This window comes from Aotus nancymaae, unplaced genomic scaffold (assembly GCF_030222135.1).
Source record: "Aotus nancymaae isolate 86718 unplaced genomic scaffold, 86718_ANA_hifiasm-v0.15.2.pri h1tg000032l_0, whole genome shotgun sequence".
Taxonomy (NCBI): Eukaryota; Metazoa; Chordata; class Mammalia; order Primates; family Aotidae; genus Aotus; species Aotus nancymaae.
The window spans coordinates 30,627,246-30,651,901 of NW_026988445.1; the positions used below are offsets into that span (position 1 = coordinate 30,627,246).

At 42.3% G+C, this 24,656-nt stretch overlaps 1 protein-coding gene across 1 annotated transcript; it reads right to left on the reverse strand.

Annotated features, from left to right (window-relative positions):
- Window positions 1-24,587, reverse strand: TFB2M (transcription factor B2, mitochondrial). The gene is made up of 7 exons (XM_012443728.3): window positions 24,132-24,587; window positions 22,664-22,752; window positions 13,909-14,062; window positions 13,122-13,270; window positions 7,325-7,414; window positions 3,797-3,957; window positions 1-670 (listed from the first exon to the last, which is right to left on the reverse strand). The coding sequence occupies exons 1-7, from the start codon at window positions 24,445-24,447 to the stop codon at window positions 490-492; spliced, it is 1,140 nt and encodes a 379-aa protein (XP_012299151.1). The 5' UTR covers window positions 24,448-24,587; the 3' UTR covers window positions 1-489.
- Window positions 24,588-24,656: the final 69 nt, after the last annotated feature.

The window sequence follows — 24,656 nt, forward strand, 5'->3', positions numbered from 1 at the left end:
AGTAAATCAGGGTCAGTTTAATGTTTCATTAGGTATTTAGAGACCAGAAGAAATCAAAAAATCTTATTTAAAATATTTTAATTTCTAAAAAAGTTTAAATCATATTAAAATTTAAACCATTCCATTGTACAGTACTTGACAATACATGTCAACAAACTGAAAGGTAAAACAAATCAGTACATCAGACTCTTGCTCCTGAAGATGCAAAAATCAGCAGTACTGAAATACTAAAATAGGAATCTGAAACAAAATGAATTCAATCTGATCAAATCCAATTAACTGAAGTTTTCATTTTATTCAGTTGTGAAGAAAACAGCAGCTACTATTTCATCCAATATGACAATGATACCAACTTCAGAAGAAACGATCTGTCTGGCTGTGCAGAACAGTAATGGTTATCTTCTGCTGAAAGGATGTGAGTTTTTCAAATTTGGTTTTCATGTCATGGTTTCCAAATAAATAAACTGCTCCACCAAATGTCTTGACAGCCTAGTCGTTGTACCTGCCTTCCAGCCTGTCATCATACAGCCATCTATAAGCACAATCTTTGGAAGACTGTATAGTTTCAAAAAGTTGTTTGAAGTCTTGAGGGTACAAGTTAGTTACTTTATCTTCTTTCTTTTTTCCTATTTGCCTCAATATATCTTTTGCATCAAGTGGAGTCAATGAACTGCAAAATAAATACCAAGTAAATGTGCTTAATTCTTTTCCATGCAGTTAATGGAGACAAAAATGGCTTCCAAGTCAAATTTAAAATACCTAACTTAGGCATACAGAGTGCTATAATGGACATGGGAGAATCAGCAGGGGAGAGGATGGGAGGAGGGTGAGGGATAAAAAGCCACCTACTGGGTACAACGTACACTACTTGGGTGATGGGTACACTAAAAGGCCAGACTTCATCACTACATAGTTCATCCACGTAACCAAAAAACCACTTGTATTCCCAAGGCTATTGAAATAAGAAAACAAACAAAAAAAGATGGACTTACTCTATATAAATATAAGCAATCTTACTTAAAAGAGGTTGCAGTAACTTTATGTTTATTTCTAAAGTTTCATGGCTAACCTCTAATGAAAGTATTAATAGCAGGTTTAGGCTTTAACATATTGTAATCAATTTGTACACAAAATTCTAGTTTAATCACTACCCTTTAAAAAAATTATTCTGCCAGCCTCTTTCATCCTTTTCCTTTCTGCGAAAAAAATATTCTTAACTTCTTTCAGTTCACGTCAAAGTTCAGTAAGCACAAACAGCAGAAGTTGCTGTTCGGCAGTTTACAAAGAGGGAATCACTTCACATTTTGATGTAACTGTCATTGGTAAATTAATTATAAATCAGCAAACTTCCTTATACAGTCATGCACCGCTTCATGATGGAGGCGTGTTCTGAGAAGTGCACTGTGCGGTGTTTCACTGTTGCTTGAACATCTTGCAGTGTACTTAAAACAAACCTGGGTGGTACAGCCTACTACATACTCAGGATATACGGCATAGCTATTGCTCCAATGCCACAAACCCGTGCAACATATTACTGTGCTGAACGCTGTGGGCAACTGTAACACGATGGCAGGCAACAGAAAAGATGAAGTAAAAACAGAGCATTAGAATCTTACGCAACCACGACTGCACATGTGGTCCACCACTGACTGCAATGCCGCTAGGAGGTATAGAACTGTATAGCAGCTTAGCAAGAAACCATCAATAAGCCTCTGACAACAATAAGTAAACAACTGCAAGGCTGGGTGTGGTGGCTCACACCTGTTATCCCAGCACTTGGGGAGGCTAGGTGGGAGGACCACGTGAGTCCAACAAAGTGAGACCCCATCTCTACAAAAAACGTAAAAGGTTAGCTCCGCATAGTGGTGGGCACAGCAGTCCCAGCTACTCAGGGAAGAGGCTGAGGCAGGACCACTTGAGCCCAGGGGTTTGTGGTTGCAGTGAGCTATGAGTGTGCCATTGCCCTCCAGACTGGGCAACAGAGTGAGACTCTGTCTCTTAAATTCCAATACTTTTTGATATTGAATAGAATCTTGGTAGCACAATTCTAACCCACTGAGAGTACCAGGAGCATTCTTAACATTTTGCACTATGAATTAGAACATTTATTCCTTATTTCCGTATTTTCTTGATATTTTCATTCAAACTAGCCACCACAAGGTGGCAAGATAAAAAATAATAGATTGCCTTTTACTAATCTATTACCACTTCTTTTTTTAGAGATAGAGTCTTGCTGTGTCACCCAGGCTTGTCGCAAACTCTTGGTGACCCTCTCTGCCTCCCAATTCTTTTTTTTTTTTTAGAGACAAGGTCAACTTGCTGTGTGTCCCACATGGGAGTGCAAGTGAGTTCATAGCTCACTACAGCCTCCAACTCCCAGCCTCCTCAAGTGTCCTCCCGCCTTGGCCTCACAAAAAGTGCTGGGATTATAGGCATGAGCCACTGCATCCGGGCTATTCACTTTTAACATTTATTTTTATATGAATATTATCGAGTCAACAGCTCATTCAAATTAATTATATGATCAGATTAGTTAAAATAATTATTTTAACATTTTACCCATCCTCTGGCAATACTTTGGGCTATGGGCTGCTGATTACAAGGCATGATGTGCAACTTACAGAGACGTATGCATCAGCCCGTACAAATGACACGTAAGGCCAGGCACGGTGGGTCATGCCTGTAACCCCAGCACTGTGGGAGGCCAAGCCGGTGGATTGCTTGAGGCCAGGAGCTTGAGACCAGCCCGGGCAACACGAGGAAACCTCATCTCTACAAAAATTGGCATACAATTTATAAATACAAAATATGAATCTAAAAATTAGCCAGGTATGGTGGTGCATGCTGTTAGTCCCAGCTACTTAGGAGGCTGAGGTGGGAGGATCACTTGAGCCTGGGAGGCCAAGGCTGCAGTGAGCTGAGACTGTGCCACTGCACTCTAGCCTGGACAACACAGTGAGATCCTTCCTCTAACAACAACAAAAATATAGAGACAAACCAAGTAGTATTACAAGCTAGTATTGTGACAAAGCTTTAGGTAAAAACATAAAATCTGATCCAGAGCAAGGGAACCAGGGTGGTATAGTTATCTATCCCTACTTTGGTTAAGAAACAGAGGCACCGAAAACATTGGGCCTGCCTCCAGTAATGCTGATCTTTCTCCACCCCAGCTCGTGCTGAGCAGCGCGTGCCTCCTGTAAGATAAAGCTAGGCCTGTGTGCTGAAAAAAAAAAAAAAAAAACAACTCGTAGGCATCCCTGGGCATTTTTCAAAGAAGGAAAATAAATGAAACTCACTGAGAGATTAGGGGGAAAATGTATTTTCCTCAAAATGTACATCAGGGAGAAGAAATTATTTTGAAGAAATATATGAGGGAGGCCGGGTGCAGTGGCTCATGCCTGTAATCCCAGCACTCTGAGAGATTGAGGCGGGCAGATCCTGAGGTCAGAAGTTCAAGACCAGGCTGGCCAACAGAGTGAAACCCCGTCTCTACTAAAAATACAAAAAAATTAGCTGGGCGTGGTGGTAAGCACCTGTATCCCAGCTACTTGGGAGGTTGAGGCAGGAAAATTGCTTGAACCTGGGAGGCAGAGATTGCAGTGAGCTGAGATCGTGCCATTGCACTCCGGCCTGGGCAACAATGAGAGACTCCGTCTCACAAAAAAAACCCAATATATGAGGGAAAACATGGTACTTCAATCTGTTAACCAAGATATAAAAAATAGACCTCTAACATAAAAGAATAATCTGTGCATCAAATTGCTACTCTTTACTCGCTTTTATTCTTCTTACTTACCGTAAGTGGTCTAGCAGACGGCATTTGCGTTTCCCGAAACAGTGCTTCACCATGTGAATAAATACTTGATAGTTCATAGGTGTTAAGTTCTCTGTAAATAAATTTCTACAAGGAGTAATTTGAATAAAATACAGCTTTTCTTGTGATGGTTCTAATAATTCCTGGAGAGAAGGGAAAATGAATTGCATTAGTCACAAAATATTGCCAGAGTAAGAAGACACTGTTTGCTTATTCCTTTAAGCTACTTGCTGAAAGACACAATTACCACAAGCCCTGAGAGTCTCTGAATTTTCTTATTTGGTACAGCAAGAACACAAAGCCCTAACTGCTCTTTACTTAGGCCATTTCTCAGAGTTGTTTGCAATGAGTAACCTTGAGAGAGAAGATAATATCTCTCTCCAGGACCAAGAGCAGACTTGTGGCCGGCAGTGGTGGCTCATGCCCATAATCCCAGCACTTTGGGAGGCTGAGGCAGATGGATCACTTGAGCTCAGGAGTTCGAGACCAGCCTGGCCAATATGGTAAAACCTCACCTCTACTAAAAATACAAAAATTAGTCCCGAGCATGGTGGCGGACACCTGTAGTCCCAGCTACTCGGGAGGCTGAGGCAGGAGAACCACTTGAACCTGGAAGGCGGAGGCTGCAGTGAGCCGAGATCACACTATTGCACTCAAGCGTGGGCGACAGAGCAAGACTCCATGTCAAAAACAAAAAAACAAAAACACCTTGCCTAAATAACAGAATGATCACAGTCTAACTGGATTCAAGAAAAATAACATGTTGTAGTTAAATAATATATATATCTCTCTCCTTGATTTTTTTAAAGAGGAGGAGGAGGATCAAAAGTCCACCCAAACACTAGTAACTCTTTTCCTTACTTAAAATTGACCTGCCCTTTATGTAATTATGCAAACAAGCATTTTAGCTACAATTTTTACCAGTCAACATTTCCATTTCACAGTTAGAATCAGCCGTTTAAGAGGCGTTAGATTAATGCTGAGGATTTTTTTGTCATACTTCAGTGGAAAAGCTTATTAATCAAACTATTTGAATATGTTAGGACATATATGGAAATACACAAATAAAGACACTAGAGTCGGTCAGGTGCTGTGGCTCATGCCTGTAATCCCGGCACTTTGGAAGGCCAAAGCTGGAGGATCGCTTGAGCCTGGGAGCTGGAGTTTGCAGTGAGCCAAGATTTCGCCACTGCACTACAGCCTAGGCGACAGAGTGAGACTCTGTCCCAAAACAACAACATAAAAAAGATCACTATTTTTTTGTATTTACCTTTTGTAATACAATTTTGTGCATAAAGCAATTTTAAAAGATGATCTGATCAGGCACAGTGGCTTATGCCTGTAATCCCAGCCGAGGTAAGAGGATCACTTGAGCTCAGGGGTTCGAGACCAGCTTGGGCAACATGGTGAAACGCTGTCTCTTTAAAAAGTACAAAAATTAGTTGGGTATGCAGGCTGGGCATGGTGGCTCGTACCTGTAATCCTAGTACTTTGGGAGGCCGAGGAGGGTGGATCACAAAGGAGTTCAAGACCATCCTGGCCAACACAGTGAAACCCTCGTCTCTACTAAAAATACAAAAATTAGCTGGACGTGGTGGTGGGTGCCTGTAGTCCCAGCTACTCAGGAGGCTGAGGCAGGAGAATCGGTTGAACCTAGGAGGTGGAAGTTGCAGTGAGCTGAGATCATGCCCCTGCACTCCATCCTGGGCAACAAAGGGAGAGTCCATCTCAAAAAAAAAAAAAGATTAACTGGGTGTGGTGGTGTATGTGCCTACAGTCCCAGCTATTCCGGAAGCTGAGGCGTGAGAATTGCTTAAGCCTGGAGGCAGAGGTTGCAGTGAGCTGGGATTGTGCCAGTGCACTCCAGCCTGGGTTGACAGAGTGACACCGTGTCTCAAAATAAAAAACCGACCCACCTGAAAAATTATTCTCTATTAAAAAAACTAGACATACCCATACTCATATATTCCAAAATAAGAGTGGATTAAAATAGATCTGACATAGGCTTAAAAGACTGAACAATATTGAACATAAGATCTGAAAGGCTATTGTCAAAATAGTAATTTATTATTAACTACAGGGGCAATCAGAGTGGAATTAAAAATGGATCTGTTGCTGAAGTGTGGAATTCCTAGCAGTTCCAGGAATGTCACTTTCAGTGGGGGAAGACAAAGTGCCACCAGCAGTGTATGATGGGCGCTGCCATTTCCTACGCGCTTGGTCCAGCCTCAGCAGCTTTCCCCTCATCAGGGACAGGAAAACCCGCAAGACACTGGGAATTGAGTTCAACAGCTTATTTTACAGTTACAGAAACACAGCGGAGCAAGTGCGGAGAAGCGTGAGGTCTAGAAAGACCTTCTCTTCGTAGAGTTTAGTAAATGGCGAAACCTAACACGGGACCTTTGAAAACCAACACTAAGAGAACAAGAAGATGCAAACCTTATTCCGCAAGCTAAGGTCCTCAGAAGGCCTCTATGAAGAAACCAGCTGAAAGCTACAAGGACAGAAGCCTTGAGATGCAAAGTTGACAGAATGAGACAAGGTCAGTGGGTAAGGGGGAATTTTAGAGAAACCAAGAACCACTGCACTGAGAGTACAATGCACAGTGTAGGCGGGAAGCAGAGACAGTGACATGAAGACCAAGTGGGAAAAGATTCTGGGAAGAGGGAAAAATGAGGAGAGCATGATGCATACTGAAGACAAGGATCGGAGATCCAGCCTAAGAACCTCAAATGTTTTTGAGTAAAAAAAAAAAAAAAAAAAAAATTGGAACAAAAGCTAAAATCAAATGAGATAACATTCCTGAGCCTAAAAAAAAAAAAAAAAAAAAAATACAGCTAGGTGCACAGACTGAAGATCTCAGCATATTCTCAGGCAAAAGTAGTGAAGCGAATCCATGAAGATCCATACTGCAAAAATTTAAAAATTAGAGCCAGGCCTGGCCCGGTGGCTCACGTCTGTAATCCCAGTACTTTAGGAGGCCAAGGCAGGTGAATTACTTGAGGTCAGAAGTTCAAGTCCAGCCTGGCCAAAGTGGTGAAACCCCCACCTCTAATAAAAATACAAAAATTAGCTGGGCGTGGTGGCACAGCTTGCAGTCTCAGCTACTCAGGAAGGCTGAGGCAGGGAATCACTTGAACCCAGGATGCAGAGGTTGCAGTGAGCCAAGACTGCACCACTGCACTCTAGTCTGGGTGACCGAGTGAGACTTCATCTCAAAAAAATAATAAATAAATAAAAATAAAATTAGAGTCAGGTGCAGTGGGTCATGCCTGTAATCCCAGTGATCTGGCAGGCTAAGGTAGAAGGATCACTTGAGGCCAGGAGTTCATGACCAGGCTGGGCAATATTTTCAAAATTTTAAAACTTAACCAGGCATGGTGGCACATGACTGTAGTCTCAGCTACTCCAGAGGCTGACGTGAGAGGATCACTTGAGTCCAGTAGTTCGCAACAGAGTGAGACTCTGTCTCTACAGAAAAATCTTTTTAAATAGAAGGATTTTACTCACCTTGTGCAGAACCTCAATCTTACAAGCTACTTGCCAGAGAACACTTAATACCTGATACAAGTCTGGATTTCTGGGATCTGCCATTAGTTTCTAGTAAAAGGAAAATAAAAATTACATGTTACACACACCTATATAATCAATCGAAATCAAATGTTGAATCTTAATAGTACTATCTTAATAGCATCTAGACATTTAAGTAAAGAAAACTAGAATTAGAAGCAAAAAGCTGAGTGCAGTGGTGTGCGTCTGTAGTCCCAGCTACTCAAAAGGCTGAGGCAAGGGGATTGCTTGAGCCTGGGAGTTTGGGGGATTCAGTGTGAGACGACTGTGTCTGCGCATAACCACAGAACTTTGGCACAGGCAACAAACAGCAGGCCATGGTGGGTCACACTTGTAATTCCAGCACTTTGGGAGGCCAAGGTGGGAGGACTGCTTGAGCCTAGAAGTTCAAAACCAGTCTGGGCAACACAGTAAGACCCCATCTCTTAAAAAAAAACAACAACAACACACAATTGTGAGGGCTGACCTTAAAGGACGAGAGGTTACTCAGCGAATGAGAAGGCACTACAGAGAGAAGCAGCCCAGTGTGAAAAGGTCCGTGGCAAAAGCAGCATGGGCCACTGGAATATAATCCCAGCAGTAGGGAATCTAACAAAGTATTTCCCATTTCTCTTCTTTTCATTCCTTTTTTTAATAATATATGCATAGCCTCACGGTTCTGAGGTCCCTGCTGTCTTCCCATGGCTAGTAAATATGTATTTACTAAATGGGTCTGGGTGAGTAAATCATTTTTTCATTTTTTTGCCCCACTATCCTAACCCATTGCCATACAAATAATCTTATTTGAGTCTTAATAGTACTATCTTAATAGCATCTAGAAATTTAAGCAGAGAAAACTAGAATTAGATGCAAAAAGCTGGATGCAGTGGTGTGCGCCTGTAGTCCCAGCTACTCGAAAGGCTTAGGCAAGGGGATTGCCTGCGCCTTGGAGTTTTGGGGGTTTGGTGTGAGATGACGGTGCCTGTGAAAAGCCATGGCACTCCGGCACAGGCAACATACGAAGACAAGTAAGCATTTCCTGTTAAACTGGATTAACAGATTAATAACATGACAGATTCTGGGCAGAAGAGAAAGATTACACTCATAGCAATATCACGGTTGTCAGGAAGACCTTCCATTACAGAGAATTATTATTTTTATTCTATTTTATGTTATTTTTTGAGATGGAGTCTTGCTCGGTCACCCAGGCTGGAGTGCAATGGCGTGATCTCTGCTCACCACAACCTCTGCCTCCTGGGTTTTTTTTTTTTTTGAGGCGGAGTTTCGCTCGTTACCCAGGCTGGAGTGCAATGGCGCGATCACAGCTCACCGCAACCTCCGCCTCCTGGGTTTAAGCGATTCTCCTGCCTCAGCCTCCAGAGCAGCTGGGATAACAGGTGTGTGCCACTGTGCCTGGCTAATTTTTTTGAGTCAGTCTCACTCTTGTCACCCAGGCTGGAGTGTAATGGTGTGATCTCGGCTCACTGCAACCTCTGCCTCACAGGTTCAAGTGATTCTCCTGTTTCAGCCTCCTGAGTAGCTGGGATTACAGGTACCCATCACCACGCCCAGCTAATTTTTGTATTTTTAGTAGAGACGGGGTTTCCATGTTAGCCAGGCTGGTCTTGAACTCCTGACCTCAAGTGATCTGCTCGCCTTGGCCTCCCAAAGTGCTAGGATTACAGGCATGAGCCACCACGCCCAGCCGTATTTTTTTTTTAATAGAGACAGCGTTTCGCCATGTTGGCCAGGCTGGTCTTGAACTCCTGACCTCGTGATCCGCCCGCCTCAGCCTCCCAAAGTGCTGGGATTACAGGTGTGAGCCACCAAGCCTGGCTCTATTACAGAGAATTAAAACTAGAGTCTAAAATCTTAGGCTTGGTGTGATGGCTCACAATTGTAATCCTAGCACTTTGGGAGGCCAAGGCAAGAGAATCACTTGAAGACACGAGTTCAAGACCACCCTGAACAACAAAGCATGACTCTGTCACTAGAAAAATAAACAACTAGCTGGGTGGGGTGGTGTGCACATGTAGTCCTAACTACAGGGGAGGCTGAGGCAGGAGGATCACTTGAGCCCAGGAGTTTGAGGCTGCAGTGAAATTGAAGCCTAGGCAACAGAACAAGACCCTGTCTCTCAAAAAAAAATTGTTTTAATGTTTTATAGTTTAAAAAGTTAATTAAAAAATCTTTAAATATAAAAATAAATCTAAATCCTGTTAAAACTAATAAATTTAGCTGAGGGTGGTAACTCATACCTGTAATCCCAGCATTTTGGGAGGCCGAGGCAGGAGGATCACTTGAGCCCAGGAGTTTGAGACCGGCCTGGGCAAAAGTGAGATCCTGTCTCTATTTAAAAAAATAAATAAATAAAAATAAAAATAAAAATAAACAACTAATAAATTTAGCAAACCTGTAGGATGCAAAAACACACAAAAATCAGTTGCATTTTTATATACCAGCAAAGGACAATTGGAAAAACAATTCCATTTATAATAGCATTAAAAGTAACTTAAAAGCTACTAATTAAAAACACAAATGAATGGAGGCCAGATGCAGTGGCTCACACCCGCAATCCCAGCACTTTGGGAGGCTGAGGTAGAAGGATCACTTGAACTCAGGAGTTTGAGAACAGCCTGGACAACATGGTAAAACCCCATCTCTGTAAGAAACAGAAAAATCAGGCAGGCATGAGGAATGCATGCCTGTAGCCTCCCCTGCTTGGGAGGCTGAGATGGGAGTATCACCTGAGCCCAGGGAGTTCAAGGCTTCAGTGAGCTGTGCTCCTGCCACTGCACTCCAGCCCAGGCGACAGAGTGAGACCCTATATCAAACAAAAATGAAAACAGTAACAAAACCCACAAATAAATGCAAATACATTTCATGTTCATGGATCGGAAGGTTTAATACCGAATACTGTTAAGATGCCAATACCACCCAAAGCAATCTCAAGATTCAATGCACTCTCTATCAAAATCCTAACATGTGTTTTGGAGAAACAGAAAAATCCATCCTGAAATCCATATAGAATCTCAAGGAAACTCAAATAGCCTAAATAATCATTAAGAAGAATAAATTTAGATGACTCAGCCCGATTTCAAAACTTACTACAAGGCAACAGTAGTAACACAGAGTTGTACTGGCCTAAGGACAAATGCTGAGATCAATGGAATACAATAGAGTCTAGAAATAAAGCCTTACACACATGGTCAAATAATTTCTGACATTGATGCCAAAGCCACTCAATGGGGGTAAAGAACAGTCTTTTCAACAAATGGTGCTGGGCAAACTAGATAGAAGAATGAAGCTGGACACTGAAACCATAACCAAAATTAACTCAAAATGGATCAAAGACCTAAACATGAGAGTTCAAACTATAACACTCTTAGAAGAAAACACAAGGTAACCTTTATAACACTGGATTCGGCAGTGATCTACTTAGCTACGACATGGGTCCCCAATCCCCGGGCCATGAACTGGTGCTAGTCCATGTCTTGTTAGAAACTGGGCCGCACAGCAGGAGGAGAGTGGCAGGTGAGCAGAAGTGTCGTCCGTATTCCACTGTTCACATTCCCGCCTGAGCTCCGCCTCCTGTCACATCAGCAGCCGCATGAGATTCTCATAAGAGTGCAATCCCTATTGCATATGCAAGGATCTGGGCTGCGTGCTCCTTATGAGAATCTAATGCTCGATCATCTGTCACTATCTCCTACAGTTTCAGGAGAACTAACTCAGTGTTTCCACGGATTCTACATTATGGTGAGTTGTATAATTATTTCATTATGTATTTCAATGCAATAATAATAGAAATAAACTGCACAATAAATGTGATGGGCTTGAATCATCCTGAAACCATCCCCGCTGCCGTCCATGCAAAAACTGTCTTCCACAAAACTGGTCCCTGGTGCCAAAGACGTTGGGGACCGCTGAGCTATATACGACACAAAAGGCACAAGCAACAAAAGAAGAAAGAGACAAAGTTGACTTCATTAAAATTAAAAACTTTGGGAATCAAAGGCCACAATTAACAGGGTTAAAAGGCAACCCATAGAATGGGAGAAAATATCTGCAAAGCATGGATCCGGTAAGAGATTAAAATCCAGAATATATAAAGAACTCTTTAAAAAACTCAGCAACAAACAAAATAACCCATTAAAAATGGGCAAACATCTTAAAACAGACATTTCTTAAAAGATATACAGTCAGTAAAATATATTTATATTTTATATAGTCATAAAAATTTTATACAGTCATTTTACATACATATACATTTTATACAGTCATAAAAATATATTTAACATGACTAATCATTAGGAAAAGGCAAGTCAAAAGCACAATGAAATACCGCCTCACACCATTAGGAGAGGTACTATCAAAAAACCAGAAAACGGCTACCAGTCACGATGTGGAGAAACTGAAACCCTTGTGCGCCGTTGGCAGGAATGTAAAATGGTACCTCCATGATAGGTAACAGTATGGCGGTTCCTCAAAAAACGAAAAACAGGCTGGGCACAGTGGCTCACGCCTATAGTCCCAATACTGGCAGGCTGAGGCAGGAGGATTGCTTGAGTCTCATAGTTGGAGACCAGTGTGAGCAACATGGCAAGACCCTATCTCTACAAAAAGCTAGGCCCGGTGATGTGTGTCTGCAGTCCTACCTCGGGGGCTGAGGTGACAAGATTGTTTGAGGCCAGGAGTTCCAAGCTGCAGAGAGCTGTGATCATGTCTCTGTACTCCAGCCTGGGCCACAAGACCCTGTCTCAAGAGAAAAAACAAAAAATCCGACAAAAAAACCCTGAAAATTATATGATGCAGCAATTTTGCTTCTAGCTATACACTTAAAGGAATTAAAAGCAAGGACTTGAAGAGACAGTTGTAAACTCACGTTCATTGCAGCATTATTCTCAACAGCCAAAAGGTAAAAGCAACCGAATGTCACTGACAGATGAACATACAAACTGTGGTATATACATACAATATAATTTTTTTTTTTGAGACAAAGTCTTGCTCTGTCACCCAGGCTGGAGTGTAGTGGTGTGATCTTGGCTCTCTGCAACCTCTTCCTCCCAGGTTCAAGCAATTCTCTTGCTTCAGCCCCCCCGAGAAGCTGGGATTACAGGCATGTGCCACAACACCTGGCTAATTTTTGTATTTTTAGTAGAGATGGGGTTTTGCCATGTTGGCCAACGTGGTCTCAAACTCCTGACCTCAAGTGATCAGCCTGCCTTGGCCTCCCAAAGTGCTGGGATTATAGGTGTGAGCTACCGTGCCCAGCCACAATGGAATATTATTCAGCCTTAAAGGGGAATGAAATTCTGACACACGTTCTAACATTGATGAACCTTGAAAACATTATGCTAAGTGAAATATGCCAAACACAAAGAAATACTGTAAACTGATATGAGATACTGAGAATAGTCAACTTCACAGAGACAGAAAGTAGAACCGTGACCACTAGCGGATGGACGAAGAGGACAACAGGGAGCTGGTAACTAATGAGTAGAGTTTTGGTATGGGATGGCGAAAAGTTTCAGAGATGGATGATGGTAACCGTTGTACAATGAGAATGTATTTAAGACTACCGAACCGTACACTGAAAAAGCAACCTGAATCTGAAGACTGCTCTATAGAATTTAAAAACAGTCTTAGACTCTCAAACATCATGAGCCCTACATTAAAATTGCACAGATGAAGACTACTCAGAGAAAAATTATAGAACTCTTTCAAAGCAAAAAATAGGTATTTGTTAATAACATACCTGGAATTCTTTTTCATAAATAAGCACATTTAGTTCTATTCGTCCATATTTATATATAGAAGTACAGGAATATAAGTTATGTATAAGTTTCCAAAGTATCTTCCTTTCACTCCTAATTGGGAATGTTCCAATTATTTTTAAAGGGATACCTGTTAGGAATATAAGCAAAAATATCTGAATAAAGTTCTTAGCATTTTGTCCTATGTCCAAATTTTATTGAGACAAACTAAGTTAACAAACTATATTAATTTCAAGTTTATTTCAATTGAAACTAAGCCTCAATATCTTTCCTTGGCATGGAACTTGGCTTTTGGGGAAATAAACTGGTTATTTGTGTCGAGGTGAGGGAAATGCCATATTCAGAGTAAGAGCATTTGCTCATAAATTATAATTATACACAAATTCAGCCAGGCATGGTGGCTCAAGCCTAAATCCCAGCACTTTGGGAGGTTGAGGTGGGCAGATCACTTGAGGGCAGGAGTTCGAGACCAGCCTGACCGACATGGTGAAACCCTGTCTCTACCAAAAATACAAAAAAAAACCAGGTGTGGTGACACACACTTAATTCCAACCACTTGGGATGCTGAGGCAGGAGAATCTTATGAACCTGGGAGGCAGAGGTTCAGTGAGCCAAGATGGCGCCACTGCACTCTAGCCTGGGTGACGGAGCATGACTCCATCGCAGAAAATAAATAGATAATATACAAATTTCATCAACAGATCAGGTATACTGCTGAAGAAACCCGGCAAATTACAGGCAATTGTTTTAGTAAATTCCAAAAATTACCTGCTTTCCAAGGAACCGCTTCTATTCCCAAATTCTGAAAAAGGTCTTGTGAAGCCATAGCGGGTGGTTTTATTGCTCCAGTACCTTTAGGATCCATTTTAAAAAAGTCACAGTGAATCACTTGTAGTTTTCCCTCCAGATTTTTTCCTAGAGACTAAAGAGAGACAAAGACGACACGTTAAACATTTTTAGCATTAAGTCTACTTTGCAACAATACAAAAACTCTACTTCAAAAAACCAACAATAAAATGTAAAAATAATTACCTTCTGATGAAAAATATTTCTACCTCCATAAAGATGTAAAGAAAATATTACTAACTACCAAACACTTAACAGAGGAAATAAAAATCAATTAATACCTGAAAAGTGGCAAAAGTACAATAATATTACCAAGAAAAAGCCCCGTAAACAGAAATAACCTACCACAAATTTTGATTTATCTGTTTCCTTTTTTTTTGGAGACAAGCTATCACCCAGGCAGGAGTGCAGTGGTGAAAATTGATTAGATGACTGCAGTCTTGACCTCCTGGGCTAAAGTGACCCTCCCACCTCAGCCCCACAAGTAGCTAGGACTACAGGAGCATGCCATCACGACCCACTAATTTTTGGAATTTTTTGTAGTGACAGGATTTTGCCATGTTGCTCAGGCTGGTCTCAAACTCCTGAGCTCAAGAGACCTGCCCACCTTGACCTTCCAAAGCGTTAAGATTACAGGTGTGAGCCACCGCACCCAGCCCCACTTACTTTCTTTATCAAAATGGCTTTAGCTATTGAAAAGCTTTTCATGCCACTCTACAATTGCTTCGTAGTGGCTGAAGTACTGGGCAAAGACTCTCACACCATGGCTGACTTCATATAGAGAACTCTAAGCCATCTGCTTTGGTCATGGGAAGAAAAAATGAAAGATGTTTCACAGTAAAGAAAAACAGTTAAAATATTAAAGTGAAAGGCAGATAGATTCAAGAGAGTGCTTTTCTTCTAGGGGAATCTAGTTAGCAATCCACCAAACGAACCGAGCTCATCTCCAGAATCTTCAGGTGCTTTTTCTACAGACAGAAGCAACTATATACCTTGTTTGCCGAAGAGGTCTCGTCTACCTCGGTCTTCTCATTGCTCTCATTTGCTTATCTTGCAAATCTTGCAGCAGTACTAGAGACCTTAGTAGTTAGGGCCAGAATCAGTTACAGACTCCATAAATTTAATTTGAAGTTACAAAAAAAAAAGTCAGTAAGAAAACAATATGTTTTTAATGTGTACATTGATGTTTCTGTGCATAGAAAATTCTGTTAATATTTATAAAGGTTGAAAATGATATAACTTAAAGTTATTAATTCAAACACCTAGTTTTTCTTAAGCATTTGAGTTCAACCTATGAATATTATCCCATTTCTAAATCTAGTAAAAAAAAATTTCTTATTTTTTATTGAGATGAGTCTCATTATGTCCCCAGGCTGGTCTCAAACTCCTGGCCTTAAGCAATTCTCCTGTCTCAGCCTCTCAAGTGTCTGTCAAGGTGTGTGATACTGTGCCCAGCTCAAAATCTAGTAAATTTTGGCTGGGTGCGGTAGCTCACACCTGTAATCCCAGCACTTTAGAAGGCCAAGGCAGGCGGATCACCTGAGGTCAAGAGTTTGAGAACATCCTGACCAACATGGTGAAACCCTGTCTCTACTAAAAATACAAAAGTTAGCCAGGCGTGGTGGTGTGTGCCTGTAATTCCAGCTACTGGGGAGGCTGAAGTGGGAGAAACTGCTTGAACTCAGGAGGCAGAGGCTGCAGTCAACAGAAATGACGCCACTGCACTCCAGCCAGGATGACAGAGTGAGACTCCATCTCCAAAGTAAATAAATAAAGAAAAGAAAAAAGAAAAAAATCTAGTCAACTTTAACAATTGCTTTCAAGGGGAGGTTTTAAAAAGACTGGAGGAAGGGAAAGACTGGGGGTGGAAATCATAGATATTTGGTCACATTAATTCTGAGATAGATGCCAGGTAGAAAGCTGCACACCTGAATAAGGTGCTCAGTGGAATGATCCAGGCTGAAGATACAAACGTGTGGGAATTTGGCTGTTGAAGGTAATTTAAGAGAGGGGTCTACACTAGGGAGAAATAGTGGGTAGCCCTGAAGGTGGAGTACGCCCAAAATCTAACGACAAGAAACTGAGAATACAAGTAAGGAGGAAAATCAGAAGAGTGTGGTGTCACGGAAGCTAAAAGAAAGAGTACCCATATAATGCACATGATTATGTTTAAACTCCAAAAACCAGTCAACACAGACAGCAAGGTTGTACAACCCATGGCCTGAGGGCCGCATACAGCCCAGAACAGCTTTGAATGTGGCCCAACACAAATTCATAATCTTTGTTAAAGCATTATGAGATGTATGCATGGACCTTTTGTTTTTTAAAGCTCATCAGCTATCGTTCATATTACCATATTTTATGTCTGGCCCACACAGTTGACGTTCCAATGTGGCCTAGGGAAGCCAAAAGATTGAACACCCCTGATATAGCATTGACATAATGTTACAAGCTACCAAAAAGGCATTTTAATCTTTGTAATTAAGAGAAGCTAATGAATTTCCATTTGATGAAAATGTATAAACAGCGCAGGCGTGGCGGCTCATGCTCACAGTCCCAGGAGTTTGAGACCAGGCTGGGCAACATGGCAAAACCTGCCTCTACTAAAAATATAAAAAATGAGCCAGGTGTTGGGGCATGTGCCTGTAATCCCAGCTGCTTGGGCGGCTGAGGTGGGAGCATCACCTGAGCCCGGGAAGCTGAGACCGCAGTGCGTTGTGATTACGCCACTGCACTCCGCCCGGGCGATGGAAGTGAGACCCTGTCTCAACAAAGAAAAACAAAATGTATAAACAAAGAACACTTCAGGCTTCATTACACTTGTATTCTGAGAGGACAACACACATCCTTGCTTTAGCATTTGTCAGTTAACATTGGACAATTTAAACGTGATAATAATCAAAGCTCCAGGATAAATAATTCAATTCACACATCAGAGAGATCACGTTTGAAAAATCAACTAGATGGCATTAGGATTCAAAAACAGGAAGGAAAAAGAACAGAGAAAAGACAAGTAACCCTTAAGTTTCTACTAGTCATTAAGTTAGGTACTTTCCATTAAGTTTGCCTCATTTGCCGGGCGCGGTGGCTCAAGCCTATAATCCTAGCATGTTGGGAGGCTGAGGCAGGTGGATCACCTGAGGTCAGGAGTTCGAGACCAGTCTGGCCAACATAGGAAACCTCATCTCTACTAAAAATTCAAAATTAGTTGGGTATGGTGGCGGGCACCTGTAATCCCAGCTACTTGGGAGGCTGAGGCAGGAGAATTGCTTGAACCTGGGAGGTGGAGGTTTCAGTGAGACGAGATCGCACCACTGCACTCCAGCCTGGGCAACAGAGCGAGACTCTGTTTCAAAAAAAAAAAAAGTCTGTTGGCCGGGCGCGGTGGCTCAAGCCTGTAATCCCAGCACTTTGGGAGGCTGAGGCGGGTGGATCACGAGGTCAAGAGATCGAGACCATCCTGGTCAACATGGTGAAACCTCGTCTCTACTAATACAAAAAATTAGCTGGGCATGGTGGCGCGTGCCTGTAATCCCAGCTACTCAGGAAGCTGAGGCAGGAGAATTGCCTGAACCCAGGAGGCGGAGGTTGCGGTGAGCCGAGATCACGCCATTGCACTCCCCCTGGGCAACGAGCGAAACTCCGTCTCAAAAAAAAAAAAAAAAAAAGTCTGTCACATTTAAACCTCATCAGAATCCTGTACAGGTGGGTATTCCCATCTCCTATTCTATATATAAGATAAACCAAGGCTTGGACAGGTGAAATCACTTATCTGCCCATGGGTCTGACAGCTGATAAGTGCGAGGGCTGGGATTTAGCCAGATTTGAAGACTTCCGATCTATCCTTGCTAAAGTAAGACTGGGTTTACCACAAAAGCTGATGTCTTTTCAGCTGAACATACACAGCTATTTCTGCAACAGTTTTCACAATCCAAATAGATATACCGAACCATGATTTATAATTCACGAATACAATCCACAACATGTATATCTGTAGCACATTCATATTTGAAAATAAACTCTTTCTGCCTGAAACACTGTCACTGTGGAGTCCTGGAAACTTCTTTTTCCCCAAGACGGGGTCTTGACACCTTGCCCAGGCTGTTTTAGAACTCCTGGGTTCAAGTCATTCTTCCATCTTGGCCTCCCTCCCGAAGTGCTGGGATCACAGGCCTGAACCACGATGCCCTGCCAGAATCCTGGACATTTTATGAGGGCAACGGGAGAGAGAAAATTCTAAATTTAGATTACAAAAAAAAAAAAAAGTAAAATGTCACCACTGAAAATCCTTTCAGTTTTCAGGAACAAACTTTAGGCTGCCAGAAGCATTACCCACTAAGAACATCACTTGAAGTCCCCGACTTAGAGCCACAAGAGCTCTGTTTACCCGTTGTTACTTCTCTTTTTGTTCTGGCAAATAGATGAATTCACACAAAATTTTATTTGAATGGCTTTTCAATTTATCATAACAATGGTTACTAAAAAGTGAGAGAACACATAATAAGGGTTGAGTACAAGTTAGTGCTGGTAGAAAATAAGAACCTTAATAAAGAAAAAACTAGTTCTAATCAAAGACTGGATTTAGTCAATGATGTTTATATTTTTACCTTATATTTACAGCTTCAGAAACATGTTATTGATATTCCTATCATAATTATTGTTTCAAAAATTCTCTAGTTCTTGACCTTCCTTTTTTCATTAAAGCAATTGCTTTAAAATTAAACTGTTACCTTGAAGATCTTTTTTTTTAATCTTTTGAGACTGAGTTTCACTCTTGTTGCCCAGGCTGCAGTGCAGTGGCAAAATCTAAGCTCACTGCAACCTCCATCTCTTGGGTTCAAGGGATTCTCCTGCCTCAGCTTCCAAAGTAACTGGGATTATAGGCATGAGCCACCAAGCCTAGCTAATTTTTTGTGTTTTTAGCAGAGATGGGGTTTTACCATGTTGGCCAGGCTGGTCTTGAACTTCTGACCTCAAGTGATCTGCCTGCTTCAGCCTCCCAAAGTGCTGGGATTACGGGCATAAGCCTCTGTTGCAGAAATAGCTGTGTATGTTCAGCTGAAAAGACATCAGCTTTTATGGTAAACCCAGTCTTATTTTAGCAAGGATAGATCGAAGTCTTCAAATCCGGCTAAATCTCAACCCTAGCACTTAGTAGCTTTTAGACCCGTGGGCAAATAAGTGATTTAACCTGAGTCTTGGTCATCGTATATAAAGCCTCAGCCTTGAAGATCTTATAGGAAAAAGCAACTACTGTGTTACAGAATAACAAACTTTATATAGAAACAAAGACATTTTATTTAGTACAGTCTTAATTACTTTGTGAACCTGTGGATTAACCTTTAAATATGGGCTTTTTTATTTTTTCTCAAACCAGGATAAAAGTTATCTTCTTCTTTTTAATTTCCAAGTTGAAACTACAGGTGATTATGTTTACTGAATCACATGTCAGGATCTTAAATCTCTGGACAATTTTGTGTTCTTTTTTTTCTTTACATTTTTGAAACTCCACCAGATTTAACATCAATTAAATAACCTAGTTAAAACCTTGAATTTTTTTCAAAACAGTAAGTTTTGAATAACACTAATTTAATGCTTATACTGTTAAAAGAATTAAACAACTGGATCTGACAGACATTTTCACAATTTTTTGTTGTCATTATGCAATTTTGGATACAGCCATTCTGCATGGTTTCATGAAGTTGGCATAGGGAAGTTTAAGCTTCCTAAATTGAATCTGAAGATTACAAAAGAGGGAAAGAGGCTGGGGGTGGTGGCTCACGCCTGTAATCCCAGCACTTTGGGAGGCTGAGGTAGGAGGATCATGAGGTCAGGAGTTCGAGACCAGCCTGACCAACAAGGCAAAACCCCGATTCTACTAAAAATACAAAAATTAGCCAGGCATGGTGGCATGCACCTGTAATCCCAGCTACTTAGGAGGCTGAGGCAGGAGAATCACTTGAACCTGGGAGGTGAAGGTTGCGGTGAGCCAAAATCACACCACTGACTCCAGCCTGGGAGACAGAGTGAGACTCCCTCTCAAAAACATAAAAAATAAAAATAAATAATAAATAAAAGAGGGAAGGAGAATGAAAATAAAAGTCTGGCTAAAGATGCAAGGAATTTCCACTTCTTTACTGTTATGTGAATGTGTCTGCTTTTTTTTTTTTTTTTGAGACGGAGTCTTGCTTTGTCGCCAGGCTGGAGTGCAGTGGCGTAATCTCGGCTCACTGCAACCTCCACCTCCTGGGTTCAAGCGATTCTTCCACCTCAGCCTCCCAAGTAGCTGGGACCACAGGCTGTGTCTGCTTTTTAAGAAGCGCAATCACTGAAAAATCTATTTGGATGATGCCATCATTCTAGGCAACTCTACCTGACTACAGGCTGAGCATCCCTAATCAGAAAATTCTGAAATGCTCCAAAATGTAAAACTTTTTGAGTGCCAACATGATACCAAAAGTGGAAAAATCCACACCTGACCTTCTATGACAGGTTGCAGTCAAAATGCAGGCATATAACACAAAGTTGAGGTTATAAAAATCAAAGGGAGTCATCTAAGACAAAAACCATTGTTAAGGAGGCAGAAGACTCCATAGGGAACATTTTGAAAAGCCAGCTGGAGGAATGTCTCCTTATCCTTAATGAACCCAGTTCCTGGTCCCTCAACTGCTTCTGATGTTTCTTCTTGTCTAAGAAAAAAATAAAATGTGGTGTACAGTAACCTTTTAATCAAAACACAGCACACAGGAGACTGAAAGCCTGCCACTGTGTGCTTCTGCGGTTCAACAGCTGACACGGGTATTCTGCTGCTGCTGCTGTGCTGCTTAGCTTCTCCGAACACATTTTTTTCTTTTTTTTTTATGAAAATCATACCTGTACATGTCAAGGAACACATTTTGTTTTAACTGTACTAATGGTATGTCATATTTTTTATTGCTAAGCACTTATGTGTGAATAAGTGTAAGAAAATGATGGCTTATCAGGAGCATATAAATTCAGAATCAGGGGCTGAGCGTGGTGGCTCACACCTGTAATCCCAGCACTTTGAGAGACCCAGGTGGGCAGATCACTTGAGGTCAGGAGTTTTAGACCAGCCTGGCCCACATGGTGAAACCCCATGTCTATTAAAAATACAAAAATTACTAGGGTGTAGTGGCAGGCACCTGTAATCCCAGCTACTTGGGAGGCTGAGGCAGGAGAACTGCTTGAACCCGGGAGGCAGAGGTTGCAATGAGCTGAGATAGCACCATTGCACTCCAGCCTGAGTGACAAGCGTGAAACTCTGTCTTTAAAAAAAAGAAAGAGGCCGGGCGCGGTGGCTCAAGCCTGTAATCCCAGCACTTTGGGAGGCCGAGGCGGGTGGATCACGAGGTCAAGAGATCGAGACCATCCTGGTCAACATGGTGAAACCCCGTCTCTACTAATGCAAAAAATTAGCTGGGCACAGTGGCGCGTGCCTGTAATCCCAGCTACTCAGGAGGCTGAGGCAGGAGAATTGCCTGAACCCAGGAAGCGGAGATTGCGGTGAGCCGAGATCGCGCCATTGCGCTCCAGCCTGGGTATCAAGAGCGAAACTCCGTCTCAAAAAAAAAAAAAAAAAAAAAAAAAAAGAAAGAAAATTTAGAGTCAGGGATGATGATGATGTCAAACAACCAGACTGTCCACATGGATGGCTGACATAGTGACACCTTAGCTTTCTGATGGCCCAATGTATACAAATTTTGTTTAATGCAGAAAACTATTAAAATATTATACAGGGGCCGGGCACAGTGGCTCAAATCTGTAATCCCAGCACTTTGGGAGGTCGAGGCGGGTGGATCACAAGGTCAAGAGATCGAGACCATCCTGGTCAACATAGTGAAACCTCGTCTCTACTAAAAATACAAAAAATTAGCTGGGCATGGTGGTGCGTGCCTGTAATCCCAGCTACTCAGGAGGCTGAGGCAGGAGAATTGCCTGAACCCAGGAGGCAGAGGTTGCAGTGAGCCAAGATGGCGCCATTGCACTCCAGCCTGGGTAACAAGAGCGAAACTCCATCTCAAATAAATAAATAAATTAATTAATTAATTAAAAAAATATTATACAGAATTGCCTTTAGGCCTTATGAATAAGATGTATATGAAACAAAAAAGGCATTTTTAGACTCAGGGTCCTAACCCCAAGAGATCTCATTTTGTATATGCAAATATTCCATAATATGAAAAAATTTGAAATCCAAAACACTTGTGTTCCCAAGCATTTCAGATAAAAGATACTTAATTTGTATGTCAACCTTTCTTGCCTTTGAAACCCTAAATCTAGAGGTTACACAGACCCAATAAGCTAATATTAGCACTTACTGCAATTAGACTCCAAGCTCACAGAAGACAGGAGCACAGCACAGCTTAGTAGAAATGAGGAAACAACTCTAGGGATACCAGTCATACACTTTGTTCAAAGTCACCCAACTAGGCTGTAGCCGACCTAGAACTAGCAAACAAGTCTCAGAACTCCTCATCTTTCAGCCATTCAACAAGCACTGAATATTAACTGTATTCTAGTCATTGAGAATAAAGAAGATATTTAAGAGATGGCCCCCTAAAAGATATTCTATTCAGAAAACTGTGTGCTTAATTCCTTAAACCATTCACAGGTAGTTGACCGAACAATAACATACTTTTAGAAACTAAAAATATACCTCCAAATGTGGAATAAAAGTCTTGTCACTTTCAAGGGCAACCACTTTGGCACCAACTTCAAGTAATGCCTGAGTCAGGATGCCAGGACCTAGCACATTGACAGAATGAAAAGTTTATTTGCACAAGAAACAACATAATCTCTTTCAATATCACACTTTTATCTGATTTTAAATCTGACAGCATCCCCAAAGTAGATGCCACTCTCCTTTTTACATATAAGGAAACAAGAGTTTAGATATAGTTATTTGACTCCAACATCAAAAGTGGTGCAGCTTGGCTTTGAAATCATTGTCAGTGACAGCAAAACTTGCACTCTTTCTTTTTTTCTTTTGAGACAAAGTCTCGCTCTGTCACACAGGCTGGAGTGCAGTGGGGCAATCTTGGCTTACTGCACACGCTGCCTCCTGGGTTCAAGCGATTCTCTTGCCCCAGCCGTCCGAGTATCGAGTATCTAGGATTACAGGTGCGCACCACCACACCTGGCTAATTTTTGTATTTTTAGTAGAGACGGGGTTTCATCACGTTGGCCAGGCCGGTCTCGAACTCCTGACCTCAAGTGATACACCCACCTCGGCCTCCCCAAGTGTTGGGATTTCAAGCGCGAGCGACCGCCCCCGGTCAAAACTTGCACTCTTCATCACCATGATTCACTACCACTTGGAAGAAAAAAAAATAGATTGCCTCTAGCCTATCACTTACTCATGGACCACATGGATGCTTTAAACATCAAAGAGATTGTCAAGCCTAAACAGAACTGACTCCCCATAATATGAAATGGTGCTTTAAAAAATTATTATTCAGGCCGTGCGCGGTGGCTCATGCCCGTAATCCCAGCACTTTGGGAGGCCGAGGTGGGCGGATCATGAGGTCAGGCAATCGAGACCATCCTGGCTAAGACGGTGAAACCTCATCTCTACTAAAAATACAAAAGTTAGCCGGGCGTGGTGGGAGGCGGAAGTTGTAGTGAGCGGAGCGAGATTGCACCATTGCACTCCAGCCTGGGCCACAGAGCGAGACTCCGTCTCAAAGCCTATAAATCTTGCATTCTCTGCATCCTGCTATGGTCTATAGGGGATACACGGCAGAATACGGTAAGATCATTTTTTTTAGTTGGCAGGGGCTTGCAGCTCTTCTGGGGATCCAGACCATGCTGGCCAACATGGTGAAACCCGTCTCTACTAAAAATATAAAAGTTAGCGGGGCACTGTGGCGCGCGCCTGTAGTTCCAGCTACTCGGGAGGGTGAGGCAGGAGAATCGCTTGAATTCGGGACGGGGAGGTTGCAGTGAGCCGAGATCGCGCCATTGCACTCCAGCCTGGGCAACAGAGCGAGACTCCGTCTTAAAAAAAAAAAAAAAAAAATCAAAAAAAATCCCCAAAAAACAGCATCTTAAATAACACCCAAGGACGATCAATAAGTTTGAATAAATGATAAACATCCAAGAAAATGCAATCCAACTGGACTCACCTGGATTGCACTCCAGAAATAGGTGTGGAGGTGTTTTTTGTTTTCCGCATACGATTTGCGCCATGGTCTCAGCCAATCTCCGACTGGTTATGTAACGGTTAAAGCCTAAGGTGGACTTAGACTTCACCCGCGAGGGCGATTTCCTGAAATCGGGATCGGGACAAAGCTGCGGAGCGGAGTCCGACAGGCCACGGCGGTTCCTCGCCTGCAAGGGCTTTCGCCTCGCCGCTCCAGCCCCTAAAATGCAAAAGCGACCAGCGCCCACCAAGGAGGAGAGCGTCAGCCGCGGAGGAAGCCCGGCCACTGGGATCCACATGTTCTCGCCTCTCAGGCCCGTTCCGGGGATTACCCAGGGTCGCTACTACACCGAACCCCGTGCAGGGTATCCCACGTGGAACATTTCCTTGCGTCCGGGACTCGTCAGGCGGAAGTAAACACTATAACCTGCGCATGCGAACAGCGGAGGCTTCTGGCTTTTCTCCCTCACTTCCGCTTCCGTCCCGTCTCAGCCGCCCGAGGATTGTG

What these genes read in the sequence shown, in the direction of transcription:
- TFB2M (XM_012443728.3), bottom strand. Translation starts at nt 24,447, where the DNA reads ATGTGGATCCCAGTGGCCGGGCTTCCTCCGCGGCTGACGCTCTCCTCC. An exon ending in CTTTTATTCCACATTTGGAG is followed by an intron (nt 14,063 to 22,663) that starts GTATATTTTTAG and finishes GTCTCTCTTTAG; the next exon opens with TCTCTAGGAAAAAATCTGGA. An exon ending in AGCGGTTCCTTGGAAAGCAG is followed by an intron (nt 13,271 to 13,908) that starts GTAATTTTTGGA and finishes TATTCCTAACAG; the next exon opens with GTATCCCTTTAAAAATAATT.